We start from the raw sequence: 16,812 nt of genomic DNA, 5'->3' as shown, positions 1-16,812 counted from the left end.
TCACTTTCCTACTTGAATGCGTGGTATGACCCAAGAACGACTGAGGCTACGTGTATTCCTTTTGGAAAGAACCACATTGACTGGTGAGGACATATAGAAAGAGATACGAAATAATTTCATAGCTATACTATACATTTGAGTCACAATAATATCAATGAGACTTCACTATGTCTTCACTAAGTTATTTTTAGATTTATAGGTAATCTTTACGTTAAGTTGAGAATCAGAAATTGGATGTCGACACAAAGATATTTGCCAACATATAAGATATTTGCCAACTTATAAGATAGATGCCGATATATAGGATATTTGCCGAAGATATTTGCCAGCATATACGATATATGCCAAAATGTCATCAGATCATTCTAATTTAGCGATTTATTATTCATCTAACATCAACTTTCGTTAATGCAAAGATGTTCACTGATTGACAACTTCATCTCAATGCGAAGAACGTGCGACAAGCAAGAAAATGTCTTGCCTATAAAGGTTACAATAATTTGAATTTAAATAAAAATCGGATGCGCGTCTTCCATGACTGAACTTAATTAAATAACAGGTAATCCGGTGTGAGCTTTGGCAGTTTTACGATTGAGATTCCTCCGTATTTTAAATTCGTTTTTAGGCAACTCATACCGACAAACTCAACAATATCTGACAGCGTCAACAAATTCTGACAACCTTAATAAGATATAAAAATTTATCATAAAATAAATTTCCACATAATGTTTTATAAAGAGCTGATTTTTTTAAGCTTTAATATTAACGTTTATAATTGGTTTGATAACTGATTTATTAAAGCCTCTTTCATGTAACGTTCATTGATAATAGATTCTAAAACGTTAAAGGCTATTTGTTTGAAAATACCTTTATTGATATCGTATATACGTTTGATTTTGGCAATTGTGAAACCTTCTACTAACTATTATTTGATTAATCAATGTTCTCATCTGGGAAATTTAGCTAGGAACGAGGAAAAGTAAATCAGGTCAAGAAGTTAGAAGTTAGTGACAATGGTTTCACTGAGGGAGAGTATTACATGAAACAGCAGAATTGCGGTTGTTGAATGTGCCAAATGTTTCTATAAAGTTTCTAAGATTCCTTATAAACGTGCGTCAAATTTATTCTACAAATGTTACCGACGTAACAACTAAAATAATGTATACAATCAGGATTTTACATATAAAATAATTCCCTGCTATTACCTAAAAGAGATGTAAATAATTTTCGTAAACAATTTAAAAAACTACATAAATTTTAATACAAATATTTGAATCTTTTAACAATTATAAACGAAACCAAACTTTAAGTGTTCAATAGTGTTCAATAGTGTTCAGTAGTGTTCAATAGCCACTATTGAACACTATTGAACACTATTGAACACTTCCAAATAGTGTAATTGGACGGGGAATTTCTGCCCCAAGTCATGCAAATGAAGGCCAATGTCTCGAAGTTATTAATTTATTTCTGAAAATTTTATGTTTCTGCAGGTTTTTGAGTTCACAATGCGCTTCTTGCTGACGATTGCCTTGGCCGTAGGCGCTACCTGCGCCGCCAACACAAAGGGCTTCTTCAGCCGTAAGTAGACAACTGATTTTTGCACTATTACTATGCTTTAAATTTGAATAAGTGTTTTAGAATCAAAAAAAGTTATAGTCAGTTTTAATGTGGATATTTTTCCAGGTTAAAATTTTTAAGCATATCATCGTGATTGTCTTGTGTAAAGTAATTGATTTATTTAAAGCACGATGAAAGTGAGCGCATTACGTCATCCATGTATGAAAAAACACATCTATTATCTACTATCCATACAACATCTACTATCCATGTATGAGGGCTTTGCGCAAGAGGGATGATACCCTAATGTTCGTAAGCAATTTTTTCCTTAACGGTATTTTAGTGCTAAAATACTTCTTTTCGCAGTGGCCTGATAGAAAATGGTTGGGTTGCATAACCATTTTGCGCGTGTTTTTTAATGTTATTTTTGTAATTTGGTTGCAAAGTAGAGTGGGCCGTAAGTGTCCAGTCGTAAGGGGCTCAAACTTTTCCTACCTTAACTTATGAAGATTGTGCGTTTGAAAAGTGAATATAATCATAATATAATTAAAATATAATTTAGAAAAATTATGTCCCAATGAAAGCGATGGTACACCATGGCTGCATGATGCTCGGCGTTGCTGAAAATTTATTCAAAATAACTTCGCAGGTGCAAGAAAATTGTCCATTCTCCACGCAGACCGTGAGAATAACAAGTGCTTGCTTAAGAACAAACTTCAGAAAGGGAATTGAGAGTATCTCGGCTTTAGCGGCTTTATTTGATACTGAAAATATTTTCAATTACGTTTGTTTGAACCACAATACTGTTTATTATAAATATATCTCAGAATTTATTCATTAAAGCATGGAATCTGAGACACGATTCACAAGCTATCCGTATTTTGCTATCAGAACGTGGAAGGACAGGTTTGCCTATAATGTGTGATGATTGGAACGAATTACATCAGAGTACCTATATAAATTTCGCTCCTAACAGCAATGCATGTACAAAATATTTAGCAAGTACGTTCAAATGAATAATATCTATATCATAAGGTTTAAATATTAGAATAAACCTGGAATATGATAAATGGTTTTCTAAGGAGATCAAGTTACACCTTCGTCGGATTGCATAGGTACAACTGTACTTACACTACATTGGTTCGATAGTAACGTTGTAAAATTATGCAGTCTGATGACGGTTAAGAACCTGGGTTTATACTTAAAAAAAGTTAAGAGTTCGTAAGTTCGTCAGCCAATCATTGACGGCCTTTCAAGCAAAGTCCACCAATCATAGACAAGAAAATAGAGCGTAAGTACTTACGTTCACTTAGCCAGTTTTGAAAGTATGGCCCTGGTCTTTCCTTAATGTATTTTCAGCATCGAATTTTCGACGAAACCAAGAGAAAACGACACCTGCATAGCGCACCTCTGATAACATCTGAGCGTTGATAGCGTATCTCCGTTGATATGCCCGCACGCCACAGCGCGCCATAAGCGATATCCCATAATTGTGATATTTCACCTTCAAATAGCAACGTCATTGAAACGTGTTACATGAAACATATTTGTATAAGCCGTGTCAAAAATGGTCACGCTTATATAATACATTTTTTATTTAGACGGGGTTACTACATTCAACATGAAACGTATTTGTATAAGCCATGTCAAAACTGGTCACTCTTAAATAATGCATTTTTTATTTAGACGGGGTTACTACATTCAACATGAAACGTATTTGTATAAGCCATATCCAAACTGGTCACGCTTATATAATACATTTTTTATTTAGACGGGGTTACTACATTCAACATGAAACGTATTTGTATAAGCCATACCAAAACTGGTCACTCTTAAATAATACATTTTTTATTTAGACGGGGTTACTACATTCAGGGAAATTTGAGCCCATTGCTACGATCCACAATTATCACTGCACTGCCAAATGGGCTTCGTCATGTCCTATCTTGCATCAATCTTCCATAATTTATCACTCCGGATTTATTCACACTTAAAGGCCTTTTCACTTCCCGTTTTTATCTTAATTGAAAATGATAATTAAGCGGATGTAATGATCAGTCATATTGTGTACACAGTGGTGGGCAATTATTAATTTGTTCTTATAAAACAATCGCCTACAATGAGCAAACCTACATCGCCATTACGTACGTAATTAATGTATCTGACTTTATTTTTACACTTTTTTAACTTCACTTCTTGTTGTTTGTTGTTGTGTATGTTTATCTGCTACAAATCTTATAAACGACATTTAACACACTTCTACCAGTCCAGTCGAGCTGAAATTTTGCAAACTTTCGTTAGGTCGAAGAAAATGCTTGAATCAATAGACAAAATGAATAGTTAAAAATATTGAAAAAATTTAAATCTTAATAAATGTTTTTAAAATGTATATTTTTTAATATTCAAAAATAAAAAATGAGAAATCAAAAGAAATTCATCACACTTATACATGTGTAGCATCGCAGACACTGGCCACTTTAGCAGTGTTGTCTTTAAATAGTAATTTTTAAACGCATATTACTATCTCTGATACCGCACATCCTGTACTGAATGCCTTTACTTTAGCATTGGAAGCCACAAGTGCATTTCTGGCAACTCAAGGAGCAAAAACAACGCTTGACACAACTGCTCTGTAAATAAATTTTCAAGTCAGAGAATAATCTCACTAGTCCACAGACATGGCTGAATATTTCTCAAAAATTTCATTTTCTAATCTTTCAACTGTAATTGGTTTCAGGTTTTTAATTAAATAAGTTCGTTAAGTGCACGATAAGCTTTGTAAAGCGCACCTCGTTGGCTGCACTCTCTCGTGGGATGCCAGCGACCGAACGCTGCTGGCCCTCCAGGGCTATAGCATGCAACGAACTTCCCATCAGTATTTTCTCGTGTAGTTCCCTGAGGATACTTAATGGCCCAATGGGTTCATTTAAAGTAAAGATTTTAGAGCGATGTCTGACTTGAACGTAGAATTTGAGATTGTTGTAATGTATGATCGTCTTTTGGAATCGAAACGAAGATCGACTTGGAAATACGATAGAGTCGTTTTCATGTTTGGCACATGATCGAGTCTGTATGGTGTTTTGTTTATTGTTCTACTAGCTCTCGACGTTTTCATGATAAGGAAAAACACAAAACTAATTATTCATCTAATGAGTGGGCTGAAATTTATCAGCCAGCCTAAATCTTTCTCCTGTTTTATAAACACGTATAAATGAAAGATATTTATGCGTGTTTTGTTATTTCAAGATTCTCTTTACTGCAATTGCATTAGAAAAAAATATAACTCAGTACTCACTGCAGTGAGTGACAGAGAGCGCATTTTCTCGTCGACGAAAAATTGAGGTCACGGACGGATGGACAGACGGACGGACAGACGGACGGACAGACGGACGGACATGGCGAGCACAGTAGTGCATTTTTTCCATAAATGAGAAAATGCGCTAAAAATAATAAAAATTTGCCAAACATTAAATATTTAGCTGTGCCTGAAATGATGAAATCTCATAGTACGGTACTTACTCGCGGACACCAGTAAACTGAAATTTTGGTTTAATAATTTAATCAAACGAATGCTCCAACTGAACATATTCAAGCCCGCGCTACTGTCACCGAACTTTGCATAAATATGGAGTTTAACATTGAACCAATATATTTAAAATATATTTTCCTCTTAGAAAGCTGTAGAATTTTGTGAATAATAAACCATGTCTAATCTCCAATAATTCATCAAGCCGCTTTCTTGCTTGGCAGCTTCATTCGAGAGGGCCAAAGTCAGGCACGATAATTGCCTTTAGTACTATGGTACTATAAATAATATATAGATAATTAATATAGATAGGCAATTAATATAGATAATTGCCTTTAGTACGTTCACTATGTCATGCAGTGCAATGAAGTTGCTATATGTAGTCTCTATGTCTACCGAGCACTTCAAGAAATGTATTCGCATGAACTGAGACGGGCTCAGGCGAGATCATATAGACTGCTGCTGGTTTCTTACTGTGGTGATAGTTCAGAAAAATTCTCCTCTAAAATACTAAATATCATACTGAAAATGAGATTTGACACCACTCATGAATGTGAATAGCATTACACAAAGGCAACTGCGATATTGCTTGACTTGTAATAGAGGTCACTAAAAGTACACGATATTCCACACAGAAATGCATCGAACTGCCTGCTTTATTAATTTGAATAATAATATGAATTGTCGTTCGGATTTTGGACCAGGTGGTGACGAGGAGTGGTGTGACCCCGTGCTGGGCTGCCTCTATCTCACCGATGAGTGGTACTCTGACATGCGACCCATCAACGTCCTGCCCGCCTCGCGTGAGAGCATCAACACTCGCTTCATGCTGCACACTCGTGCTGACAGGGCTGCTGACCACGTGAGTTACTTGCTGCTTCATGCTGCACACTCGCGCTGACAGGGCTGCTGACCACGTGAGTTACATGCTGCTTCATGCTGCACACTCGTGCTGACAGGGCTGCTGACCACGTGAGTTACATGCTGCTTCATGCTGCACACTCGTGCTGACAGGGCTGCTGACCACGTGAGTTACTTGCTGCTTCATGCTGCACACCCGCGCTGACAGGGCTAAATTACAAATTCATTTGCATCGTCAATGTTAGAGTGAAAATATAACATGCTCTGCTAGGTGAAAACATGTATGCTAGTTTGTTTGTTAAAATAGCATGAAAGGAATTTCTATCCACTTAGAATATTGTTAAGAATAACAAAATACTGGTTCAGAGCGCCGATGATTGTCGCTGAAATGTTTCTGTGTATAAGCAACATGAATGTAAGATTGCATGTTTAACATATATTAAGTGTTTAATATTTGCTTTATTGAACAAAGGACGTGTTCGTCGTGGCAGGCGATGCATCAACCATTGAGGCATCAACTTTTGATGCATCAAAACCCACCAAGTTCATCATTCACGGCTTTATAGACACAGGCAACACCTACTGGCTGCCGGTACGACTGATATTAATACAATGTAATGTTTTGCTAGGGTTGGTAAAATATTTACAGTGGGTGCTGTAATTGTGGGATGAAAATGACGGGAGTATAACTGCGGCATAATAATAGGGGGTAGTACCTGTAAGATTAGGTCATCTGTTGTGTCATGCTTGGAGAAAATCGTTACCTCCCTAAGCGAGACCTTGATTAACAATATCTTTTCTTTGTATTTTATTGTTGGGAAACACCATCTCGAATTACATTAACTTAAAAATTTAAATAACTATATTTACAATCCTACTTAAATCAAGGCTTGATCCCAGTGCCATGATATTATGTCAAGTAATACACGTGTATTACTTGCATCGACAAGTTCATTTTTAAACTCGCCGTCGTGCTTGAAAATTTGCATTTTGATCTGATGTAATGTAATGCATTTACATATACATGCCTACAGATTTCACATTTATAATATACGAGTATCCACTAATCGAAATTTTCTCCCGCATCCTTGTGTAATATCTTTCACGCAATATTTTATTTTGACTCATATCGCTCTTCTTAACATGCCCTTCTTTGTACAGGGTTGAGAAATTTAAGCTTGCACTCAGGAAATGGCTAAATTAGTACGTATCCACCAGACAAATGACGTTGAATCAACTCTTATTCAACCAAGCCACGTTTTATTCACCATTGATTCAACATCAGATGTTTGATGGATAATAATGTGTGAGTCGTGGTATTTTCTGCCTTCAGGAACTGGCAAACGCGTTCCTGGACTACATGGACTGCAACGTGTTCCGCGTCAACTGGGGAGACGGATCGCTGCCCATGTACTCTCAAGCGGCAGCCAACACACGGTAAATGCCACCCAACAGACTACAGACGTTGAATCATTGTTGAATTAAACATTTTTTGGTTGAATAAACCTTACTATAACCGTGCTTCAACGTTATTTGTTCTGGTGGACATAGGGTATGTTGCCTTATTTTGGCAGCAGAGAAAAATTTTCTTATTAAGGAACTTCGATAAATTTTTCAGCATTCCGTTGTGTCCTATAATAGTTGAAATCTTAAGCGGGTTTGCCGAGTGATTCTAGCCATGATATTTTAAATAAATCGTATCCGCTTGGTCTCTATTGGGACGGGAAGCAGTTTAGGGCATGTAACGTAGGAGAGGAACATCAGGAATCAGTAAAGGAATTTTATTCACTGACATTTCAATTATTAAATTAATTACAATAGTCTTTACTTGATCACGTTTATTTTGATCAGAGTGGTGGGCTTGGAAATTGGTTACCTTGTGAACTGGCTCATCGATACGTACGGTGTTAAAGCCGCGGACGTTCACCTTCTGGGCCACTCGCTCGGTTCACACGTCTCTGGCTACGCAGGAGAGCAGATACAAGGTAAGAAGTCTTGCAGTAACGCTACAAATCAATAAATTTCACAAAATTTCTACTATTCCTACTACTATTCTACTCTACTTTCAACTATTTGTGAACATTTTATACCCATTAATGGGATAAAGTAAACTATACAAATGTTCACGGATGTTTTTGATAAGAAAATCACGGAAAGCTATCCCTATCAACAAATTCAGTGGCACATTCTCCTGAAAAATTTTTTGGTAAGTAAAAGCTTTAATGCAATTATAAATTCGTCTGATTTCACTGTTGCACAAATTTAAGAAAATGCACATTTTGTCACATCTATACATTTATTTCTCCCTTCAATTCATTTATCGCTTAATTTTTACGCGTGCTTTTTTCTGCAATTTCAGGCCTAGGCCGTATCAGTGGTTTGGATCCAGCAGGCCCATACTACACCAGCATGCCTCCAGTCGTACGTCTAGACCCGACAGACGCTCTATTCGTTGACAACATCCACACCGACGCTGATTCCATATTCCTGTTGGGGTACGGAACAGGACAGCCCATGGGGCACCTGGACTTCTACCCAAACTCTGGACACGACCAGCCAGGATGTGATCCTATCAGTATAGCAATCGATGCCATCACTCCAGACGATGTGGGCGACATACGAGACATCGGCGCCTGCAGTCACTGCCGCTCCATCTTCCTTTACGAAGTAACTAAACTCTTATTAATATTATTATGTATATAATCAATGATTATGATTGGTGGGTTACGTCGATAGTACGTATATTATAATTCGAAATAAATAAAGTCTGTTAATTGTAAATTTGAGAGTTCACAATATACATGGATGCATGCAGTGTCACATGAGGTATAAGTGAGTTTTGAATCAATTTCTAACTCCACTGAAGCTGGAAAAGTTCGTGTTTGAGAAAGGATATTTTAGTATGAATTTAAGATATGTTGTTAAATTTACATAGTAGACAATAAATACAATAATTTCTTACCCCATAGGTTTCTTTTTAATGAAGAAATTACATGCGTTTCGACAGATTGCATTATTATTTATGTATTTGTTATCCTCCAGGGTCTACTATTATTTGAAATTGAAAAATTAATTGAGATATTTATTTTATTGTGCAAACGTGATGAACTGACCGCGAAAAGCTCTCATATTTCACTTAAAAGTTTTTAGAATTATTGAGGCTTAAATTAGTCACAATGATTTGGAAATGATGGACAAGATTTTATGATAACATCTTTCGGTAATTATTGTTCTCACTTGTGTAAAACAAAATTTCTTCTTGCCCACGAGTTGTTAGCAGTAATTATTATTTTCTGGCTTCTTTCTAATACACTGAGCAGAAATACAATACGGTAGCTTATGTACTTTCTACCTTGCAAATATAAATTACCTTGCACCTTGCAGATGTACATTACCGTGTCCCTTACAAAAAAAATAGTTCATGGCTCCTGTGCAAAGCATAGTTTACTGTACCAGGCAGAAGTATAGTATCTGTGCAACTTCCTAACATTGAAGTTTCCTACTCAAGGCGACGCTGACCACAGACAACTGCGACTTCCTTGGCCACACCTGCTACAGCTACGACTCCTTCGAGCTGGTGAGCAGCTAGCATAACCGGAAAGATAAAACGATATTTTGAAGTCCATCATCCGCGTGCCAAATCATATATTTTGATAGATTTGTCCTGCTGCTTTGCTTTGGATTTGAAAAGCCTGTAGATGCTACCACATAGGAGTGTTAAAGATATGAATTTTAGTCGTGCATGAGTACCTAATAGCGTGCATTAAATACTGCTCGAAAATTACAGTTTCAAACAATCGAAAGCATTCTTTAGCGCTTGAATATTTTTCATGTGTTTCGAGGCATCGTAATGAAAATACAGTTTTTTAGACATTAAGCCTAAGATTAATATGGCAGTTATTTACTACGAAGGCCTATTGATGCCGTATGAAACAATCAACTACCGTAACTTGAAATATCGAATTACCTATGTAATATTTTCTTTGCTTCGTACGTATTAAGAGTTTACAAAAATGAACACGAGGCGAAAAATTGAAATGACCTGTTTATAGAATATATTTGATATCAAGTCATTTTTTCCTCAATCCCGATGTGATTATGTAGGGTTAATAGTGATGTATTTTACCTGGTGCAGGGCTATAGTGCATGTAGTGCAGTGTCAGGGTGATTAGGGTTAATAGTGACACATTTTACCTGATACAGGGTGAGTTAAGGTCGCGTATGGCTGGGGGTAATTAGGGTTAATAGTGACACATTTTGCCTGACGCAGGGCTATAGTTCATGTCGTGCAGTGCCGTGGCGATTAGGGTTAACAGTGAAACATTTTGCCTGGCGCAGGGCTATAGTGCAGGGGCCATACTTTCAAAACTCGCTAAGTGAACTAAGTACTTACGCTCCATTTTCTTGTCTATGATTGGTGGATTTTGCTTGAAAGGCCGTCAATGATTGGCTGATGAACTTAAGATCTCTTAACTTTTTTTGAAAGTATAGGCCCAGGTCGTGCAGTGCCGGGGTGATTAGGGTTAATAGTGCCACATTTTGCCTGGCGCAGGGCGAGTGCAGATCTTGTGGCGCCGACAACTCCAAGTGTGCTTACATGGGCATCCGCGCAGACGAATACGTCAGCAAACAGAACATCAACACGATGGCCTACCTCGACACCGACGACGACGAGGAGCCTTTTTGCCGTGAGCGAAACATTCAGGCATAATTAACTTTCAAATTACTTGCATTTAATTACATGAATTTTTCGATGCTGACCATAACTTCATTCCAGTGTATATTTTTCGGTTGGTCGTTTTTTATGAAAGTACGTAAAGAATAGAGAATAATCTGTAGCAAATTTTATCATATTTATTAATTTTTGCCATCTTTTAAAGGTTTTAGCTGCTATGACGCGAAAACTAAAATATTAGGCTTTGTTAACTTTACAGTTTGCTTCAATTTTGACGCATCATTTTTATAATACTGTAGCACAAAAAAGTCAGATCTCAATTTAATCCCTCTACTAATACTACTTAAATACCGCTACCAATTCCCTTCACCATGTATCACATTTGAGACCGTTTTAAGGCCCCCATATACCATTTAATATGCTGAGCCACCCCAGAACTCAACGGGCGGTATTATCTAAAATTGTTACAAGTTCGTAACTTCGTCAGGCAACCACTGAAGGCCTTTCAAGCCGATTAAGCCCGACAATAAGAGGTAGTCGGCCACTACGGCGATACTTAAGCCACTACGTATTCGAAGGCCGCTCCATGGACCCCGGCCTGTACCTTTACGCAGGCTGCTAAGTTTACTTTGGCAGCAACGTGTTACCAGGACGCTGTGTGTACTTCGGCCTCTACGGTGTACTTGGGCCTTTACGTGTACTTAGGCCGTTACGTGTACTTGGGCCGCTACTTGTACTTGGGCCTCTACGGTGTACTTAGGCCTTTACGTGTACTTGGGCCGTTACGTGTGCTTGGGCCGCTACCTGTACTTGGGCCTTTACGTGTACTTAGGCCTTTACATGTACTTAGGCCGTTACGTGTATTTGGGCCGCTACGTGTACTTGGGCCTTTACGTGTACTTAGGCCGTTACGTGTACTTGGGCCGCTGCCTGTACTTGGGCCTCTACAGTGTACTTAGGCCGTTACATGTACTTAGGCCGTTACGTGTATTTGGGCCGCTACGTGTACTTGGGCCTTTACGTGTACTTAGGCCGTTACGTGTATTTGGGCCGCTACGTGTACTTGGGCCGCTACGTGTACTTAGGCCTTTACATGCACTTAGGCCGTTACGTGTACAAGGGCCGCTACCTGTACTTGGGCCGCTACGTGTACTTAGGTCTTTACATGTACTTAGGCCGTTACGTGTACAAGGGCCTTTACGTGTACTTGGGCCTTTACGTGTACTTAGGCCATTACGTGTAATTGGGCCGCTGCCTGTACTTGGGCCTCTACAGTGTACTTATGCCGTTACGTGTACTTGGGCCGCTACGTGTACTTGGGCCTTTACGTGTACTTGGGCCGTTACGTGTACTTGGGCCGCTGCCTGTACTTGGGCCTCTACAGTGTACTTAGGCCGTTACATGTACTTAGGCCGTTACGTGTGTTTGGGCCGCTACCTGTACTTGGGCCGCTACGTGTACTTAGGCCTTTACGTGTACTTAGGCCGTTACGCGCACCAAAGCCGCNCTAGGGCCGCTACCTGTACTTGGGCCGCTACCTGTACTTGGGCCGCTACCTGTACTTGGGCCGCTACGTGTACTTAGGCCTTTACGTGTACTTAGGCCGCTACCTGTACTTGGGCCGCTACGTGTACTTAGGCCTTTACGCGTACTTAGGCCGTTACGTTTACAAGGGCCGCTACTTGTACTTGGGCCGCTACGTGTACTTATTCTCCTTGTGTACTAATCCCATTACGAATTTTGAAGCGAATTTTGTCATACTTCTAACCCTTGACTGGCAGTGGAACACTACGTGGTGACGCTCCTGACGGCGTACCCTGACGGGGCCGAGTCGTGGGTAGTGGGCCACCTGACAGCTACCCTCTACGGTGACACGGGCGCTGTGCTGAAGGACGTAAAAATTTCCGAGTAAGACGTACATTTTTACTTGCTGATTCAGTAAAAAATATAACTCAGTACTCACTGCAGTGAGTGACAGAGAGCGCATTTTCTCGTCAACGAAAACCTGAAGTGAAGTCACGGACGGACAGACGGACGGACAGACGGACATGGCGAGCACAATAGTGAATTTTTTTCCATAAATGAGAAAATGTGCTAAAAAGGTATCTCCTTGATGAAAGACGTCAGAATTCAAAGCAAGACGTCTATTGTTACTAGCTAATTTAGCAAAAAATTTGCTTTTTGATGTAAGAAATCAAAATTTCAGAGAAAGATTCAACTCAGTGCGCAAGAAAACGATAACTGTCATCAATTATATCCTTTTCCTGAAGACACGGTATAACTAGAACTACCTTTGTTCGGAAGCGGGTTGAGTTTTTATCAAGGAATCGAATAGTTTAGCGTAGGATGTGTGAAACAATGGATGAGCGAAATGTAGAGAAGTGCCAGGCAAAGGGTAATTGGTAAGCAGATTCTTTTCGATAAATAATGTTACTTCTACCGTTTTTGGCGTGAACTGTTTAACCTCAACACATAATACCGAATTGTTTTGGAATTGCAGAATTCATATTGATAGTCGAAATGAATGAACAGGATGAGCACCAGACTCTAATGACTGGAGATAGAAGCTAAATTAATTCAAATAAAACGGACTGAAGTACTACCAAAGCTACACACAACATCGGCCTCAGCCGTTAAATTTAAAGTACCTGTGCATCCAAATTTTGCGCTGGAAAATTAAAATTCGTAACTTGTTTGTCCCAGTGAACACCGCCGCATCGACCACGGCCAAGAGACCTCATTCTTGAGAATTTAAAGTACTGCAGTGCATCCAAATTTTGCGCTGGAAAATTGAAATTAGTAACTTGTTTGTCCCAGTGAGCACCGCCGTATCGACCACGGCCAAGAGACCTACGTCATTCTTGAGAATTTAAAGGACCAGTGTATCCAAAATTTGCACTAAAAAATTACAATTCTTAACTTGTTTGTCCCAGTGAGCACCGCCGTATCGACCACGGCCAAAGAGACCTCATTCTTGAGAATTTAAAGTACCAGTGCATCCAAATTTTGCGCTGGAAAATTGAAATTCGTAACTTGTTTGTCCCAGTGAACACCGCCGCATCGACCACGGCCAAGAGACCTCATACCCGAGAATTTAAAGTACCAGTGCATCCAAATTTTGCGCTAAAAATTGAAATTCGTAACTTGTTTGTCCCAGTGAACACCGCCGCATCGACCACGGCCAAGAGACCTCATTCTTGATCGAAAGCCACGTCCATCTGGGGACGATCCTGCGCGCGGAGTTCACCTGGAAGTACGACGACCAGCTCCTGAGACCTGGCACCTACTGCTGGAGTCTTATCTGCAACAGGAGTCTATACGTGCAGTCCTTCGAGGTCTCGCCCATCAATTACTACCCCGAGAGGTCAGTGTCGAAAATCTTCTTGGAAATTTGCTTGCGCATAACTTTTTTATTATTTTCGATGTAAAATTTATTTATTCACTAGCGTTCATATGTGATTGTGCTATGTACATATATGTATGTACATATGTGCTATGTACTTTTTTTCTTTGTTTTCCAGTGATTCATTGGAAAATAGAATTTATTAAGGATTCATTTCGGCATTGTAACATTTTTATATCTCTTTTCTTATGAAAATGTTCATTTATGATTTGCTAAAAATGAATGATATACTAAAATGATTTATTATCATTATAATATGATAATAAATTAACTTATTAAAAAATATATAACCCATTATAAATAATATCCCATTATTAACATGTATGTTCATAATGGTACCACTAAAAATACGTCTCGCATTGGATAAAGAAGAAAATTTGAAAAAAATGCTTCTTCCTTTCCGCTTAGACGAAGATGTTTATTTAATAAAGAAAAAAAACTTGAAATCATTAAGCACGCAGAATGTTCTTTCCGTTGCAAGAGAACACTATATATATACTAATATATTGCAGAGAAGATTTGTATAATTGACTCTCTACTCTCTGTGCTTCAATTCCCATATCTTATTTAATAATAAGGATATATATTGTAATACCTGTAACCAAATTTGTGCTGACCAAAATAGCTGTAACCAAAATATCGTTAACCATAATATCGCTAACCATAATACCGCTAACCATATTGAGGCTAACCCAAATGCCTGTAACCAAAATAACTGTAACCAAAATACATGTAACCGAAATACCTGTTACCAAAATACCTATAACCAAAATACCTGTAACCAAAATACCTGTAACCAAAATACCTGTAACCAAAATACCTGTAACCAAAATACCTGTAACCAAAATACCTGTAACCAAAATCCCTGTAACCAGTATAACAGTTTCACGACATGTTCAATTATTTATCTCTGAGTACATGAAACTAATCATACCCCCTGCCATGCAGCACGCGTCTACAGCACACTCAGCTGCTGTGCGCCAGTGGTGGTGCAGTCACGGAGATCAAAGACGGCAAGACGGTGTCGGTGGCGCCCACGGGCTCGTGCACGCCTGTCGTCTGAGGGGAGAACTTATCCCACCTGACAACTGATGGTGAATCAACGCTGAATATATAGCATTGATGTCACTTATTTGCTTAAATCGATAGTTAACTAAAAGTTTAAAAGCATATAATAGGCCACAATAATTCATATCTTTGTAGAAAACGTTTCGGAGTCCAGCTCCATCGTCAGTTTGTAGAATCTAGAATTAACATACGTTTAACGAAGCAGCGTTAAACGTTGTTTCAACGATATTACCCTGCTGCGGTGTACTAGAACCTGCCAATACTCTTAAATGCCAGCCATAAACTCGTTTATACCAGTCAATAATCGTTTATACCAGTCAATACTTGTCTATACAACCCAATAATAGTTTATGCCAGCCAATAAAAACTAGTTCGTGATTTGCAGCGTCAACCTTGATTATTAAAATGTGAAGAAATAAAATTATGTTAATGTTTTTTCATTGTAAGATTATATTTTGTAAACGATAAATAAATATTGAACAATTATTTACGAGTCTTATTTGTTATTTCCTATTTCAAAATATGAAGCGAGTTCAAGATACGTCGCCACCACAATTTTTACATCATCCATACGTCACCACACAACCTTTTGCATCATCCATACGTCACCAAACAACCTTTTACATCATCCATACGTCACATCACAACCTTTTACATCATCCATACGTCACCACACAACCTTTTACATCATCCATACGTCACCACACAACCTTTTACATCATCCATACGTCACCACACAACCTTTTACATCATCCAAACGTCACCACACAACCTTTTACATCAATACGTCACCACATTACATCACCCATACGTCACCACACAACCTTTTACATCATCCATACGTCACCACTCAACCTTTCACATCATCCATACGTCACCACTCAACCTTTCACATCATCCATGCGTCACCACATTACATCATCCATACGTCACCACACAACCTTTTACATCAACCTTACGTCACCACTCAACCTTTGAAGATAAGGTCGAGGTCGGTCGACGTTGTTCAGTAGCGCACAAGACAGCGCCGTGTGAGGGCTGCTGTCGGTGACGCTGTGCCACTGAGCGCCGCAGCAACACGTGTGCTCTACTAAATCCTGGGACTAACAGGCTTCTCATGAGAATATTGAATTTATGTTGGATTTCATGAACATTTTGTGTTTTGTGGTGTAATGCAAAATATTTGCAGGTTTTCTATTTCTTGAGAAAGGTTTGTCTTTTGCAAACAAATGACCGTAGCCAATTTTTAGCCATATCTTCGGCATCAGGTGTAAAAATAACGGTCAAAAGTAACATCGCTCATAGTTAGCTATGAACTGGAAATAATTTATGCACTGATCGGTATTTATGGTTATGAAAGGATCTGACTACTCGTAATCTTGTCAGGTAAGGTAATTATGGTTTCATTTCTGTAGAGGCTTGCTTTTCTCTACACGAAATTCATGACATTTTATTTTCGTTCCTCAGTTGCAAATATCTCGTGGTTTTTATCCCAGTTCCATGCCAGGAGCGAAACTGAAAGCGGGATGAACATTTTTTAATCCGCGTATCAGATGGCTCTACAGTGCTGAAAAATAACCTAAGGTTTTTTTCTATAAATCGCGCCTTAATTACCGCGTCCCGATCGCAGTTCCATGGTAAATATTCATGCGAGATGCAAATCAATTGTGCAAAATTTCAGGAGAAAATAAATTATCGTTAATTTATTGTAATTATGTCAGA

At 38.6% G+C, this 16,812-nt stretch overlaps 1 protein-coding gene across 5 annotated transcripts; it reads left to right on the top strand.

The window, feature by feature from the left end:
* The first annotated feature begins 2 nt into the window (after positions 1-2).
* LOC108665034 (pancreatic lipase-related protein 2) lies at positions 3-15,541 on the top strand. 5 transcript variants are annotated; one of them, XM_018151750.2, is made up of 12 exons: positions 3-83; positions 1,491-1,578; positions 5,788-5,945; positions 6,417-6,536; positions 7,278-7,381; positions 7,796-7,929; positions 8,304-8,611; positions 9,453-9,521; positions 10,497-10,632; positions 12,401-12,527; positions 13,777-13,983; positions 14,971-15,541. In XM_018151750.2, exons 2-12 carry the CDS (start codon positions 1,506-1,508, stop codon positions 15,083-15,085), a joined length of 1,551 nt encoding a protein of 516 aa, XP_018007239.1. In that variant the 5' UTR covers positions 3-83; positions 1,491-1,505; the 3' UTR covers positions 15,086-15,541. The 5 variants fall into 5 exon arrangements, with proteins under 5 accessions (XP_018007239.1, XP_018007241.1, XP_018007242.1 ...); XM_018151752.2 differs by lacking the exons at positions 13,777-13,983; positions 14,971-15,541 and adding an exon at positions 13,437-13,545; XM_018151753.2 differs by lacking the exons at positions 13,777-13,983; positions 14,971-15,541 and adding an exon at positions 13,323-13,389.
* The last annotated feature ends 1,271 nt before the right edge of the window (positions 15,542-16,812 follow it).

The sequence above is a fragment of the Hyalella azteca genome, unplaced genomic scaffold, assembly GCF_000764305.2.
Source record: "Hyalella azteca isolate HAZT.00-mixed unplaced genomic scaffold, Hazt_2.0.2 contig13225, whole genome shotgun sequence".
NCBI lineage: Eukaryota > Metazoa > Arthropoda > Malacostraca > Amphipoda > Hyalellidae > Hyalella > Hyalella azteca.
Note: the sequence above shows the minus strand (reverse complement) of the source record. Positions and strands in the feature narration are given on the sequence as shown.